Source organism: Giraffa tippelskirchi, chromosome 1 (assembly GCF_054371585.1).
Source record: "Giraffa tippelskirchi isolate mGirTip1 chromosome 1, T2T-mGirTip1v1.2.pri, whole genome shotgun sequence".
NCBI classification, from domain to species: domain Eukaryota; kingdom Metazoa; phylum Chordata; class Mammalia; order Artiodactyla; family Giraffidae; genus Giraffa; species Giraffa tippelskirchi.
In genome coordinates, this window is record NC_137275.1 from 3229918 (window position 1) to 3246291 (window position 16374).

Here is a 16374-nt window from a genome sequence, read left to right on the forward strand (position 1 = left end):
GTCCCAAGCCCCGAGGGCTCCCATGCGGGAAGGACGTACCTCGTTCCTTCTGCTGCTGCTGCATCTCAGCTTCTTCTGAAGTGTCTGAAGAGTCAGAGAGAAGGGAGGTGTCACCCTGGGACCAGCACCCTTTGGGTTGGGGCCGAGTCAGGGGGCGGTTCTAGGACGGTAACACCCCTGACGCCAGCGCTGAGCGGGGAAACGGTCCTGCCTGGGGTGGGTGGGGCTTCAGCCAAGAAGTCACGTCCTCCAGGATGCACCCCTCACCCCCCCCAGGAGGCTGCCTCCTCCTGCTGCCTGCCCTCTGGGAGTAGGGGGGCGTGCTCTCCCAATGCCGCCGGCTCGCCCAGGGGCTGGGCAGCAGAGCTGGACTTAACACCCTCTCCTCACCCTACCACCAGCGCTCTCTCCTATGCCTCAGTTCCCACCTCCTGGAAATGGGCTGAGGCTGATTGCCCACTGGGCTGCCGTGGAAACCAAGTGAGAAAAAGAGCTGTAAAAAGACACAGGAGGTGTGAAGTGCTGTCAACTCTACAGCATCCGGTGGAGAGGACCCCACCACAGCATCAAACAAGACTCCCAACGTGGCTTCCTAAGAAGAGAAGAGACCGTGTGCCAGCCTGGCTTAAGGCTGATGCGCCAAGGTCATGTTTCTCATTTAACTTATATGTGGAGTATGTCACGCGAAATGCTGGGCTGGATGACTCACAAACTGGAATCAAGATTGCTGGAAATATCAACAACCTCAGATATGCAGATAATACCACTCTAATGGCAGAAAGTGAAGAGGAACTAAAGAGCCTCTTGATGAGGGTGAAAGAGGAGAGTGAAAAAGCCGGCTTAAACTCAGCGTTCAACAAACAAAGATAATAGCCTCCAATCCAAACACTTCGTGGCAAATAGAATGGGAAAAAGTGGAAACAGTGAGACTTTATTTTCTTGGGCTCCAGAATCACTGCAGATGGTGATTGCAGCCATGAAATTAAAAGATGCTTGCTCTTTGGAAGAAAAGCAATGACAACCTAGACAGCATATTAAAAAGCAGAGACATTAGTTTGCTGACAAAGATGCGTCTAGTCAAAGTGATGGTTTTTCTAGTAGTCATGTACGGATGTGAGAGTTGGACCATAAAGAAGCCTGAGTACCAAAGAATTAATGCTGTTGAACTGTGGTGTTGGAGAAGACTCTTGAGAGTCCCTTGGACTGCAAGGAGATCCAACCAGTCAATCCTAAAGAAAATCAACCCTGACTATTCATTGGAAGGACTGATGATGAAGCTGAAGCTCCAATAAAGCTCCAATACTTTGGCCACCTGATGCGAAGAGCTAACTCACTGGAAAAGACACTGATGCTGGAAAGATTGAAGGCAGGAGGAGAAGGGGACAACAGAGGATGAGATGGTTGGATGGCGTCACTGACTCAATGGACATGGGTTTGAGCAAGCTCAGGGTGATAGTGAAGGACAGGGAAGCCTGTTGTGCTGCAGTCCATGGAGTGGCAAAGAGTCAGACATGGCTTAGCAACTGAACGACAACAACAAAGGAAGAGAAATCCATTAGTTTAAATATAATATTGGTGGGAAAATTCTTAAAACATGTGCCAACAGCCAAGCAGGAATGATACGCATGAACATATGTTTATGTGTATGTGTACATACATGTATATGTGCACAAGTGTGGGTGTGTAGGTATATGTGTGAGTGCACGAGTATTCACATGAGTGTGTGCATATGGACACATACATGTATGTAGGTGTGTGTGTGTGTTTGGGTGTGTCTGTGTGTACTCATGTGAGTATGCATGTGTGTGTGTACACACATCTGTGGGGTGTGTCCACACTTGTGCATTTATCTCTCTCCCGCAGGAGGAACGGGTGAGCTGGAACGCTGTGTCCCCGGGGCCCGGGCAGTGGCGGGTAGGATGTCCTGCACCGTCCCCTCTGCCCATGACCTCCAGCTGTGGCTGCCGACACGCTCCCTCTCTCTACTGCTTGCACCGCAGTCCTAGGCCCTCTTGCTCCCCCGGCCCCAGCGGAGCAGGCGGTCTTAGGCTGGCGCCTAGAGTCAGAGGAGAAATGGGTCAGCTGAGACCTGTCCCCGGGGCAGCCGGGAGGCTCAGGCCCACCTTCCTGCATCTCCCAGCCCCTCACCCTGCTCCTCTCTGTCTCTCCTGTCACATCCCCACCTGCCTTGAAGGCAGTGCCAAGATCTGTCTGGCCACCTGTAAATGCCCAGGTGCTGGCATTCAATACTGTGAATGATGGAGGAGGCGGAAGCTTCCTTAAGGGCAGCGGGGTAGGGTTGCCGCTGTGAACAGGGGATGAAGCCAGAGCCGTGCTGCACTCTGCAGAGTGGACAGTCTAGCCTTGTAGGGCGGTGTGGACGCAACAGGGCTGAGGGGTGTCAGCTGGGGGCGAGCTCGGCACCCTTCATGGTCTTTCCGGGAAACTGCCCTAAGAAAACTGTTCTAAATCATAGGCTCTAGGGTGCTTCCCTGTGGCTCAGACAGTAAAGAATCTGCCTGCAGTGTGAGAGACCCAACTTCAATCTCCAGGTCAGAAAGATCCCCTGGAGGAGGGAATGGTTACCCACTCCAGTATTCTTGCCTGTAGGGTCCCATGGACAGAGGAGCCTGGCGGGCTCCAGTCCGTGGGTTCGCAAAGAGTAAGACACGACTGAGTGACTAAACACACAAGATGTGACCAGCTGCAGGTCCTGAGAGGTGCCCGGGACCATCCTGAGGGGTGGGAGTGGCACCCCCATGTCCCCCCCCCACCTACCCAGGCTGTACACAGTGCAGACGTTCGTGCTAGACGTCCTTCTCAGCAGCTGCCTGGCCTCCTCCTCAGAAAAGTGGCCTTCACGGCTAAAGAAAGACCTTTCTTCTTCACTGAGAAAAATCACATTTTCCAAGCTGGAAAAAATAAAGTGCATGTTAGATTGCACGTTTCCAAGTACACATTTCACCTGAAGACCCTTTTCCCTCCCTCACTTGGCAGAAAATCCCTGCAAACCTACCCTATGCCCAGTGCTGAAGACATCAAGATAAAAACCAAATAGATCCCACCCTCAAGGATGCTTCATCTGGCCAGAGGCAGACACCCAGGAGCAGGAAAGGCTGTGACAGATGCAGCTGATCACAGTTTCTGGAAGGGGTGCTCCTGAGAAGCCTTCAAAACCCTACCTTAAATGCCCCTTCCCCTGTGAGGCGGGCCATGACAGCTGCAGGCAGACTCAATGCCTGCACACTGCGATCTCTCACCACTTACACAACCCGGGCACAGAGCACACGAGTACTCAGAAAAGTCAGGCAGAGGAAAAACAGGAAGGAACGTGGAGAAGGAAATGGCAACCCACTCCAGTGTTCTTGCCTGGAGAATCCCAGGGACGGGGGAGCCTGGTGGGCTGCCGTCTGTGGGGTCGCACAGAGTTGGACATGACTGAAGGGACTTAACAGCAGCAGCAGCAGCAGCAGCAGCATATGCATGTACCAGAGTTTGTTTATCCATTTGCTGTTGAAGAATATCTTAACTGCTTCTGGTTGTGGCAATTATGAATAAAGCCGCTGTAAACCTACATGTTTAGGTTTTTGTGTACATGTAAGTTTTCAGCTAATTTGTATAAATACTAAGGAGCATGATTACTGAATTGTATGATAAGAATATGTTTAGTTTCATAAGGAACTGTCATATAATATTCCACTGTGACTGTACAGTTTTGCATTCCTACCAGCAATGAATGAGAATTCCTGTTGCTCCACAGACTCTGAGGTGGCTCAGTGGTAAAGAAACTGCCTGCCAGTGTCAGAGATGCTAGTTCAATCCCCGAGTCAGGAAGATCCCCTGGAGGCAGAAATAGCAACCCACTCCAATATTCTTGCCTGGAAAACCCCAAAGACAGAAGAGCCTGGCAGGCTATAGTCTATGGGGTTACAAAGAGTTGGACATGACTGTGCAGTTGAGCACACACACACACTCACTTGGAGCTGTGTTTTGGATTTTAGCCAGTTGGCATCTGGTCCCATCACTTCATGGCAAATAGATGGGTAAAAAAAGGAATCAGTGAGAGACTTTATTTTTTTGGTCTCCAAAATCACTGCAGATGGTGACTGCAGCCATGGAATTAAAAGACACTTGCTCCTTGGAAGAAAAACTATGACCAACCTAGACAGCATATTGAAAAGCTGAGACATTATTTTGCCAACAAAGGTCCGTCTAGTCAAAGCTATGGTTTTTCCAGTAGTCATGTATGGATGTGAGAGTTGGGCTATAAAGAAAGCTGAGCACCAAAAAATTGGTGCTTTTGGACTGTGGTGTTGGAGAAGACTCTTGAAAGTCTCTTGGACTGCAAGGAGATCCAACCAGTCCATCCTAAAGGAAATCAGCCCTGAATATTCATTGGAAGGACTGATGCTGAAGCTGAAATTGCAATCCTTTGGCCACCTGATACGAAGAACTGACTCATTTGAAAAGACCCTGATGCTGGGAAAGATTGAAAACAGGAGGAAAAGGGGACAACAGAGGATAAGATGGTTGGATGGCATCACTGACTCAATGGACGTGAGTTTGAGTAAGCTCCAGGAATTGGTGATGGACAGGGAAGCCTGGTGTGCTGCAGTCCATGGGGTCACAAAGAGTCAGACAGGACTGAGCAACTGAACTGAACTGAATATATATATATACACACACACACAGTGGTATCTTATTAGTTAATTTGCAATTCCCTGGTGATATATGATCTGAATTTTTATGTGTGTATTCATTTGCCATCTCTATATCTTTGGTGAAGTGTCTGTTCATATCTTTTGCTCATATTTTAATTTGGTTGTTTTCTTATAATTGAGTTTTAAGAGTTCTTGTATATTTTGAATACCAGTTCTTTATCAGGTGTTTTGCAGAGATTTCCTACCAGTCTAGTGCTTGTCTTCATTCTCTTAGTGTCTTTCATATAGTCAAGTTTTTAATTTTAATGAAGTCACATTTGTCAATTATTTTTTCATCAATCACGCTTTTGCTGTTGTATTTAAAAAGTCATTAACAAATCTAAAGTCATCTGAATTTTATCCAGTGTTATCTTCTAAGAGTTTTGTAGTTTTACATTTTGTATTTATATCTATGATCCATTTTGAGTAAACTTTTGTGAAAGATGAAAAAAAAAAAAAAAAAAAAAGAAAAACAGGAAGGAACGAAGTGGGGGAGGAGTGGGGGGAGGCAACTTCTGCTTATAGAACTAAATTAACAGCAAAATATGAAACTTCAAATGTACTTCGAAACTCAAGAGGGAGCTGTTATGAGAAGTTAAAGAAACCCTTAGGGTAGGTTATGACACGTTGGACATAGTAAGCCTGTATTCCTCAAAAAAGTCAGTGTCCTAAAGGACAAAGAGGCCGAGGAACTGCCTCAGATCAAGGAGGTGAAACTCAAGAGACAGACAAGTGATAATATGGGGTCTGGAATTTTCTTTGGCTAAAGAGGAGATCACTGGGGACATTAGTAGGATCTCAGCTCTGCAGAAACAATTCTATCCGTATTAGTTTCCTGATTTTCACAGTTGTGCTGTGGTCATGCAAGTGATGTCCTGGTTTCAGGAAACACACTGTATTATTTAGGGGTAAAGGGACATTGTGTTTGCAACTGACTCCCAAAGAATTTATAAGAAAAAACATGAAGAAAAAAACAAACAACAGAAAAAAGTAAGCCTCATAACATGTTAACATCTGGGCAAACTGGGTGAAGGATGCAGAGGAATTTTACACTCTTTTTGCAACTTTTCCTTAAGCCTGAAATTATGACAAAATAAAAGAAATAAAGAATAGCCACCAGAATGTTCATTAAACAAAAGGTAAAAGACCCAGATCTGGCATAGGAAAGACATTTAGAAGGTATTTGTTGAGTCAATGAGAGAAGTTGTTGGGGCTTCTCTGGGTGTAAATAGGATCAATGATGCTGGGCCCTGTCTACCTTCCGGTATAAGGGAGGGCAACAGGCTAGCTCAGACCCACAGCAATTGCAGCTCAAACCCTTGGCAAGCTCAGGACATGTTTAAGTCACATGGGGCCCAGCTGTCTGTTGAGAAGTTGCAGTCTCCCCAGAGATGGTGGCAATCACCTAGACCAAGGTTGCCCAAACAGTGTTTCACAGAACACCAGCTGATAGGGTTGTCTAGAGATCAGATAAGCGTGAAAAACACACTTCAACAGGAGAAAGAAAAGTTTCAGGCTCTGCGTGCCTTGCTTGTACTGCGAGTTCCCCCAACCAGGGCACATGAAAGCCCATCCGTGCTGGTGAAGTTTGAGATGAAGCCTTGGGGGCAGCACGCTTTGGGAAACTAAGGTCTGGTTTCCACTGTCGGCATCGGAGCCCAGCCCAGCTTCAACCTGCTTCTGATGAGCGGGCGGAAGAGGCTCTGGAGCAGACAGACCCTTGAGTTAGGGAACAGAGCGGCTGGTAGGACACGTCGTGATGGCAGGGTGGCAACCGAGACTTGGTCTTGGAGGCACAGGTTTGTCTGAGGTGCCAGACAAGAATGAAACAGGACGTCAGGGCTAATGGGGCGCTAGGGACAAACATCTCATGATGCACCCAGGGGCAGCTGCTGGCCCGATAACAGGTCTTTTCTACACACTGACTCCTGGGCTGAGGTCTTAACAAAAGGCCAAGAATATACCTATGCTGCTGACCACTCTCTAAAGATCGCCTCCCTCCTCCCCTGTGCTGTGCAGGGCCAGGTGGTGGGGACCTGGAGGTGACTGGACAGGCCTGGCTCAGAATTCCCCAGATGGGGTGGGGGGCTCGCACGAGAAGGAAGCACAGTCAGGAAGGATGCCGCCCCCCCCAACCCCCCAGAGATGGCAGACAAGACTAGGGGCCAGCGGATGGTCAGAACAGAGGCCTCTGAAATGCGGGTCAGCAAGGCCTGGGTCCCAGGGGGCCTTGAAGGTCAGGTCCAGAGCTTCAAAGGGCTTTATGAAGGGGAGTGGAGGGTGTACTGGGTTGAATAGTGTCCCCCTTCCCAAGTCCATGTCTACCTGGGCCCTCAGAAGGTAAACCTTATTTGGAAATAAGACCTTTTAAGATGGGATCCAGTCAAGGATGCTGGTGTGAAGAGATGATCCTGGGTTACCCTTATGAGAAACAGGAGACAGGACACAAGCACACAAAGACACAGGCAGAGGCGGGGTGATGTGGCCACAAGCCCAGGGCCACCTGGAGCCACAGGAGCTGGGGGAGGCAGGGAGGATCCCCCCTGGAGCCCCCGAGGGGCAGGAACTCTGCCAGCACCGTGATTTTCACATCTGGCCTCCAGTCTGTTGTTTTAAGCCCTCAACTTTGTGCCGCTGGCCCTGCAGCCCTGGGACACCCATGCGCGTGGACACCTGTGTGTTTCAGGGGCCAGCCTCGGCCGCGCTTGGGGGAAGGGCAGGAGAGGGTCCTTCCGCAGACAGGAAGCGGAAGTCAGGCCCTGGGGACAGCGGGGTGGCCCTGGGCCGGGACCAACCCCAGGGACAGAGGTGAAGGTGATGAGGAGGAAGGGGTAGGGGGTAGAGCTGGAGGGGGCAGGGCCCCAGCCACTCACTCAGACGCCTGGCCCTGCACACCGATGAGGCTCGTCCGCACAAACCCGACCTGGCCGGAGGCTGCGTGCCGGCCCAGGCACCAGGGCAGGCCGGGCACCTGAGCGCCCAGGATCTCGATGCGGTCGCCGCTTTGGAAGGTCATCTCTTCGGGCCCTGAGCCCTGGCAATCCGCTATGGCCAAGGCCGGGCCTACGGCTGTGGGAAGGAGGCCACACACGGTCAGTGCGGGGAGGCAGGGCCGGGTGGGGCCTGGACAGGCAATCAGGCAGCCCTCGGCCACACTGTTGGTGTCCCCGGCCAGGGAGCTCGCTGCTCTGCTGAGGACTGACCGAGCACCCGGCCAGGGTCGTGAGACGGCAGGGCTGGGTGTCCACGCGGTCCTGGGAGGTGGTGCCTTATCCCCACCCTGAGGATGAGAAACCGAGGCCCAGAGACATTGACCAACTTGGCCCAAGGTCCACTCGGGGCAAATTCAGCTGAAAATGTCCTCTCCTGGGGCCTGATGTTCACTTAACGGGTCCACAGGCCATCCAGACACCAGTCAGTCTGGGTCAGATCAAACGCACTAGGCCTGATGGTGGCTCAGAGGGTAAAGAATCCGCCTGCAATGCGGGGGACCCAGGCTCGATCGCTGGGTCGGGAAGATCCCCTGGAGGAGGGCACGGCTACCCACTCCAGTATTCTCGCCTGGAGAATCCCACGGACAGAGGAGCCTGCCGGGCTACAGTCCAAGAGTCAGACAAGATTGAACGACTAACCACAAAGGGGCCAGCCTATTTTTTCCGAAGAAGACCCCTGCCAGCCCCACCCCCATGGCCTGAGGGTCCTCCGAGGGTCTGACGCGGCACCAGCAAGAAAGCAGAGGCCGCGGAGGTGCTGGTGGAACAGGGCGTGGACGCTGCTCGGTAGAGGCAGAGCCAGCGGGGACCCTGGCCTGGCCTCCCTGGGCGGCCGGCGGACCTCTCTGTGTCTCTGTCATCGCCTCAGGGACAGGAGAGGATCCGAGCTACCTCTTCTGGCGTGGGGAGGACTCGGGGGGCCAGAAGCTTCCGGACTGCAGGCACCCACCCTCCTCAGCCCCCTCTTCCCCAGGGGAGGAGGACCGACAGAAACACTTACCCATCCGCTGGACGTCCGGCGCCTCAGGTCCACCCAGGGGGTCGTTGATGGAGTCTTTGGGGACCCTGAGAGCCCACCTGGAGCGGGATGAGCGGGGATTTCAGATCCGGGGCAGATTAGACTGTGTGCAGAACGCACAGGTCACAGCCGCCGGGGCCTGGGCAAAGTCCACCACTTGCTCCTACTGCACGCACACGGCCCCCAGCACACACACACACACACACACACACACACACACACACACACACACGGCCCCCAGCACACACACATACAACCACACACACGGCCCCCAGCACACACACACACACACACACACACACGGCCCCCAGCACACACACACACACACACACACACACACACACACACACACACACACGGCCCCCAGCACACACACATACAACCACACACACGGCCCCCAGCACACACACACACAACCACACACACAGCCCCCAGCACACACACACACAACCACACACACACACACACACGGCCCCCAGCACACACACACACACACACACACACACACACGGCCCCCAGCACACACACACACACACACACACACACGGCCCCCAGCACACACACACACACACACACAACCACACACACACACACACGGCCCCCAGCACACACACACACAACCACACACACATACACACATGGCCCCCAGCACACACACACACAAAACCACACACACACACACACACACAACCACACACCCACACCCATACACACCTACACACACACACCACACACACATATACCCACACAACCACACACACACACCCATACACACCTACACACTCACACACACACACATACCCATACACTCACACCCACCACACACACACAGACACACACACACACATACCCACACAACCACACACACACCACACACACACATACACCCACATACCCACACACACCACACACATATACCCACACACCCCCACACACACACCTACATGCTCACACACACACACACACATATACCTCACACACCCACACACGCCACCCCACACACCCACTCACACACCACACACACATATACCCACACAACTACACACACCACACCACCCCCACACACACATCAACACCCATCTCCCCCATACACCACCCTGCATACCCACATACATACCCCCAAAAAACCAAACCCACCCCACACACACCCACACACACACACACACCTCCCATACCCACCTACACACTCACACACACACTCACTCATCCCAATACATACACCTACCTCCTCCACACCCAAGCACACCCACCAATACACACACACCAACACACACACACATATAACCACACAACTACACACACCACCACATACACCCACACACACCCACACACCTCCCCCACACCCACACACACATACACCCACCCACACACAGACACACACACAGTGTATGGCCTTCAGGCCCAGCTTGCCGCAAGCCCTCTGCCCAGGTGCCTCCTGCCCTCCCACAGGCTGGTGTCCTCAAAGACCTCCTTCCATCATCCATGGACTACTTCACTGAAAACAAGGAGATCTAGTTTCTCTCTTCACTTTGGCTGCCAGGAAGCTCAAGCCAAGTTTATGTCCACTTCGGCACATGAACAGGAGCCTGCATGCTACCTGTCCCTGCCTTCCCCAGGCTTTCCCTGCTTTGGTTCTTATTTGCATAGATCCCTGCATGCTCCCTTACTATGGGCACGGGCTATGTGGCTCCCTCAAAAGCTTTCTGGAATGAGCCAGAACATGAAGCCAGAACCACAGGCTGCACACCCCCGGCCGTCTCACTCCAGGACAGTCCTGCTGGGAGGTGTCACTGTCCTGTTATGCAGGTGACAGCCCCGAGGCCATACTGAAAACAGCAGAAAGTGTGGAGGCTGTGTCTGCCTGGGGCTCTCACTGGTCCCCACCCACCCACCTTGGCCAACGATGGACCTCAGCCTGGGGGAGTTTACATGAAGCCTGCCAGCACGCAGACCCACAGGGCAGAGAAACAAAGGTCGGTACCTACTGATGGAACGGAATCAACGGCTCCAGAGTGCCCGCCGCTGCCCCCTCCTCCTCCGAGGACGTGCTGGGACTCGGGGCTGAAGAGTCCGCTGCCGCAGCCGTGTCTACCTGAGGACCCCTCGGAGGCCGCCTGAAGGGCTGGGGGCCGTTCTTCACTCTCACGTGGTGGTCGGGACACAGGACGAAGAAAGGCCCTTCAAAGCGGCAGAGGGCGGTCATGCAGGCAGCAGGACACGGGGGGCAGCACCTGCTGGGGTGCCCCCAGCCCCAGTTTCTGCATCCACACAGTGACCCTAGAGGCCCAGGGACCAGGGCCGAGAGGCTGGACTCGGGCTGGAGTCCCGCATCCGCCTGGACTTGGCCAGGAGGAGCCTGGCTCAGCCTCAGCTTCTCTGGGACTCAACTGGGCTGTGAGGGGGCCAGGTGCGTGATCCCGAGGACCCCTTCCGCTAGGACCCCACCCCCCACCCCCCAGCAAGTCTGGCTGCAGCTGGTCCTCTCTGCGGCAGGGAAGGACCGACTGCTAACGCCCCGCTCGCGGCAGCCTTGGAACCCGACTGTGAGACCCCCGGAGTACTCAGAGCAACAGCCGGGTCAGGAACTCGAGGGTCGCTGGCAAAAGCCCCTTTTCTGTTATTTGTTTGGGGACTTTCCCTGCCCAACGTCCCCTCAGTGTCCACTCCTCCAGGGACCCCCTGCCGCCAGGGTCCTGAGCCCTCCCGGAGCAGTGGGGAGCCGCCGACGTCATGTCGCTCACCTTCCTGGACGAGGAGGCTTTCATACGCCAGCCTCAAGGCGTCTTCATCCACCTGGACTCGGATGGCCGTCTCCTGGCCCTCGTCCGGCTCGAGCAGCCAGAAAGCCTGGTCCACGAGCAGGTTTTCCAGGCAGTGATGAGTGAAGCCTGGGGGAGCAGACAGCCTTGGTCACCAGCGGGCTCTGGGTGTGCGGAGAGAGGCCCTCACGGTCCAGCACTGGCCGAGCCCTGCACTGACCTAGGGGACAGACCACTCTGCCCTTGGGGATTCACGGGACTGTTCACTACCCGAGCCGGGACCCTCCGGGCTGTGAGAGGACCAGCCGTGACTGTGCACAACTTCTCTGGACTCGTTATGTCCTCTAGGACCGTCAGTCTCCTCTGTGACATGGGGCAAGAGTGTTCAAGGAGACCAGGACGGTGGGGGTGGGCACAGCCCTGCTCGGGGGGCGAAAGGCACCGTCACTCTGAGTCTCACTTGTCACTTCTCAGCCCTCAGGTGGGGATGGGGCAGCAAGGTTCCCAAGGAGAGGCGCCTAGACAGTCAAAGCCTTGCTTTGAACAGGAGAAATTTTGGAAAGAAAGCACACTGGCTGAGGCTGGTGCAGGCTTTCCTCTCTATGCTCAGCTAGGGAGAGCTCAGCTGCCCTGGAAGCCATGCTCAGCCCTGACCATCGCCTCGATCCTCACCAAGGACAGGTGACCCGTGGAGCGCTGTTGTGAACTCACCTGGTCTTAAGCCCCGATTGGGAATATAAAGTGCTTAGTGCATGCCGGGGGTCCCCATAACCCTTTGTGGGAGGGTCACTGCTTTACCGAGAGCATGGTAGGTGGAAAACTTCCAGATTTCTTCAAACGTCTTAAACGTCACCACCATCCGGTCCTGGTCACTGTGGATGGACAGCAGCCTGGCTGACAGCTCCTTCCAGGGAAGAAACAGACGTGAGACACAGTCCCAGGGGCTTTGGGGCGTCTGCCCATCAGTAGAAACGTTTCACGGGAGTGACCTTGGCAGGGATGGGGTGGGGCAGGGGTGGTGAAGCACAGCTGATTCCTTTACAGCCAAGCTGCTCCTCTCCCGCTCTCAGACCAGCTGTGGCTCCCCAGTGCCATGCCGAGCCTTCCCAGAGCTGGCAGCCTCTATGCCCCCTCTGTGACTCAAGGGCCTGCCTCGCCCTGAGCACCAGCGACCCCAGGGTCTCCTCCGCTCAGCCATGAACAGCCCCAGCCTCACTTCCCATCCCTTCCTGCAGCAGCAACTCCGACTCCAATCCTAAACCCCGTGTGCCCTCTCCTGACAACTGTCCCACGGACCCTCCTGGTGGTGCTGGGGCCTTCAAAGTAGCACCAGCCGGGACTTTCCCGGGTGGTCCAGTGGTTAAGAATCAGGGAGCATGGGTTCGACCCCTGGTTGGGGAACCAAGATCCTACATGCTGCAGGGTAATGAAGTCTGCGAGCCGTGGCTACTGACACAGCTAGAAAAGCCTGCATACCCTAGTGAAGACCCCAAACAGCCACAGAAAGGAAAACAGCACCAACTGATGCTGACCAGAGGAGAGGGGGTGCTATTATCACCTCCACTGGGATTCAGAAATGAGACCCCACCCTTAACCAGCCACCCAGCCCTGGCATCCCAGGGGGATCACCCTGTGCCCCCGCTGTTGAGCACCATGCTGGCGGCATGCTTGCAGCCCGCTGACCCTCACAGCAGCTCCGTGGGGTCACGTTTCTGAGCATCCCGGTAAGTGGCTGAAGAGGCTGCATTCACAGAAGCCAGGGGGCATCAGCCAAGGCCAGGCTGAGCTGAGTACAAGGTCAGACTCGGTCGGGAAACTGAGTCCCAGAGAAGCTGAGGCAGAGCCAGGCTTCTCCTGAGCAAGTCCAGGAGGATGCGGGACTCCAGCCCGGGGCCAGCCTCCCAGTCATTGTGTGGGTGCAGAAACTGGGGCTGGGGGACCCCAGCAGCTGCTGCCCCCTGTGTTCAACCGCCTGCATGACTGCCCTCTGCCGCTTTGAAGGGCCTTCCTTGGTCCTGTGTCCCGACCACCACGTGAGAGTGAAGAACGGCCCTCTCAGCCCGAAGTCTCTGGACCTCCTCCTCAGCCAACTGCCTTCTTCTCTGAGCCATTCTCCTCCGCTCTGTTCGCAAGTGTGGATCCCTCTCCCCTTCACCCACCCAGGACCCCAAGGAGCCAGACTCACCCCAAGGGCGCGGGCCACCTCGCAGCTGTCATTCTCCAGCAGACGGAGCCGGCCCCGCAGGGCCTGTTGCAGATTGGGGTCAGGCAGCCCGCTCCTCCGCTGCACCGCCAGCAGCTGCAAGGTCAGGTCTGGAAGCGGAGGGCAGATCAAGGTGGGCAGAGTGCCATGGGGTGCTCCCCCGTCCCCGCCAGCCCCCGGCCCGCAAACCTGGGGAGCGGGGTTCACACCCAACGTGTACTGCTTGGGAAAACTGTGCAGGTGGCCTGTCTCCCCGAGGCCAGTTCCTTTCCTTGTAAGTGAGTCACGTGCTGCCCACTTCGTACATAGACGGGAGGAAGTGAACTGTGTCATAGCCCCAGAGCAGGCCAGCATCTGTCTGGCCTCCAGCAAATGGCCCCCAAGTCACCGTGACCTCCAGCCCTGATCTCTTCCCCGCCCGAGCTCCAATGGGGCACCTGACCTCCGGGAAACACCCTGCAGTCACCCTCTGCCCGCTACCTCGTCCTTTCTTCACCAGCTCCAGAAGGGCCGCAGCCCCAGCCCTGCTCAGACCAGTGACACTTGCCTCCATCACCCTCCACGTGGGCCCAGCAGCCAGCCCCACTGATCCACCTGCAAAGCTAGGCTGAACCCAGCACACTCACTCACCACAGCCCTGCCCCTTCAGTCTGCCTGGGCAGTGTCTGGGCCCCGGCCCTCACTCCAGATGGTCCTCTGGTCCACAGAAGCCAGAGGGTTCCCTCACAGCCAGGTCTGGCTTATGGCACACCCTGGCTGTCAGCCCCCGGGCAGTGCCAGCCCCTAGAAACTTCTGCAGCGATGGGCGTGACTGCTCCCCACAGCGTCCCACAGCGGCCACCAGCCACACAGGCCCCTGAGCTTTTGAAATGTGGACAGTGTCATCGAGGAACCAGAGTCTTTCTTTTATTTATTATTAAAAAGCAGAGACATTACTTTGCCAACAAAGGTCCGTCTAGTGAAGGCTATGGTTTTTCAGTAGCCATGTATGGATGTGAGAGTTGGACTATAAAGGAAGCTGAGCGCCGAAGAATTGATGCTTTTGAACTGTGGTGTTGGAGAAGACTCTTGAGAGTCCCTTGGACTGCAGGGAGATCAAACCAGTCCATCCTAAAGGAGATCAGTCCTGAATACTCATTGGAAGGAACGATGTTGAAGCTGAAGCTCCGATAACTTGGCCATCTGATGCGAAGAGCTGACTCACTGGAAAAGACCCTGATGCTGGGAAAGATTGAAGGCGGGAGAAGGGGACGACAGAGGATGAGATGGTTGGATGGCATCACCGACTCGATGGACGTGAGTCTGAGTAAACTGCGGGAGTTGGTGATGGACAGGGAGGCCTGGTGTGCTGCTGTCCATGGCGTTGCAAAGAGTCGGACACGACTTAGCAACCGAACTGAACTGAACTGATGTTAAATTTAAGCATAAATGGCCACACCGAGCTACTGTATAAGACAGCACAGAAGTAGTGGTTTTTCCATCTCAGGAAAAATAAAATGCAAATCCTTTCCACCTGCTCAGGCGCAGCCTGGAGCCGCACGCCCTTCTCCGCCCCACTGCCGGCCTGCCGTCTTCCCTCTGCTGCTCCAAGACATCCAGGTGTTCCCCCCCAACCCTACCCCCTCCACCCCACCCCAAGGCCTTTGCACTCTCCATACCTTCCCCTGAAGCACTCTCCCAGACCACCTCCTGCCCTGCTGGCTGCTCTAGGATTCCATCTCAGCTCAAACGGCCCCTGCCCACCCCTACCCCATCCAGAAGAGAGGAGAAGAGAGATGGGGGAGGGGGGAGGCCTCTGAGCAAGCCTGGCACCTGCCTTAGAAATTTCCAGTGCCCGCCCGCCCCCGCCTTCCTGCAGGAGACTCTGGGATCTGGAATCGGGCCCCTCCCCCAGCAGGAAGCCGGCCAGCTTTTCCCAACCAAACCTAACCGGTGAGCCTCCTACTCCTGGGAGAGGGTAGGGTTGCACTTTCGCTCCCATGATAACCTGCCTCGTGGCTCAGCAGCCCTGGTCATCCCGAGTGACCACAGGCAGCACTGACCACGTGAAAGGCTGGGGGAAGACGACCGTCGAGGCAGAGGTGAACCGCCAACGACACTGTGGCACCCCCCCCAACATCTGGCACTCCGGAGTGGGGTCTCAGGATAAAGGACTCCTTACTGCCCCTCCTCCACTCGGGACCGCCTCCCAGCATCAGCGCCTGCAGAAGTCCTGTCATCCTGTCCTGGAAGCTGGGATGCCTCTCCTGGGGGCGGTCCTCCCTACCCACCACGCCTCCAGGGTGTCCCTCTTTGGGACTCACTTCCGGTCTCCAGGGTGACACCTCCTCCTCTTTTACGAGTCCGTGTGTCAGCCGCTCAGTCGTGTCCGGCTCTTTGAGACCCCATGGACAGTAGCCCACCAGGCTCCTCTGTCCATGGGATTCTCCAGACAAGAATACTGGAGTGGGTTGCTATTTCCTTCTCCAGGGGATCAGCCCAACCCAGGGATCGAACCCAGGTCTCCCACATTGCAGGCAGATTCTTTACTGTCTGAGCCATCAGGGAAGTCCTCCTCTTCGGGCAGATGCAAACAGTCCAGAGAAGGCCTTTGCAGGTGCAGGCGCACCCCAGCCTTCTGTCCCCCAGGGAAAATGCAGAGTCCCAGGCCCTAACCCAACCTCCCAGCATCAGAACTGGCCCAGGACCTGAGCGTCTGCCT

At 55.1% G+C, this 16374-nt stretch overlaps 1 protein-coding gene across 5 annotated transcripts in view; it reads right to left on the bottom strand.

Moving 5' to 3' along the window:
• The window catches only part of SH3TC1 (SH3 domain and tetratricopeptide repeats 1), a 63516-nt gene that overhangs the window by 14033 nt on the left and 33109 nt on the right, over positions 1-16374 (bottom strand). For all 5 annotated transcript variants that reach the window (XR_014078769.1, XM_081576486.1, XM_081576400.1 and 2 more), the window contains 8 exons: positions 13656-13783; positions 12269-12374; positions 11453-11599; positions 10697-10889; positions 8694-8770; positions 7574-7769; positions 2779-2912; positions 40-84 (listed from right to left, as the gene is read on the bottom strand). Coding sequence is in view for 4 of the 5 variants with exons in the window: in XM_081576486.1 (XP_081432612.1) it covers positions 40-84; positions 2779-2912; positions 7574-7769; positions 8694-8770; positions 10697-10889; positions 11453-11599; positions 12269-12374; positions 13656-13783 (1026 nt within the window). In the remaining variant the exon portion in view is untranslated. The remainder of the gene's footprint in view (positions 1-39; positions 85-2778; positions 2913-7573; positions 7770-8693; positions 8771-10696; positions 10890-11452; positions 11600-12268; positions 12375-13655; positions 13784-16374) is intronic.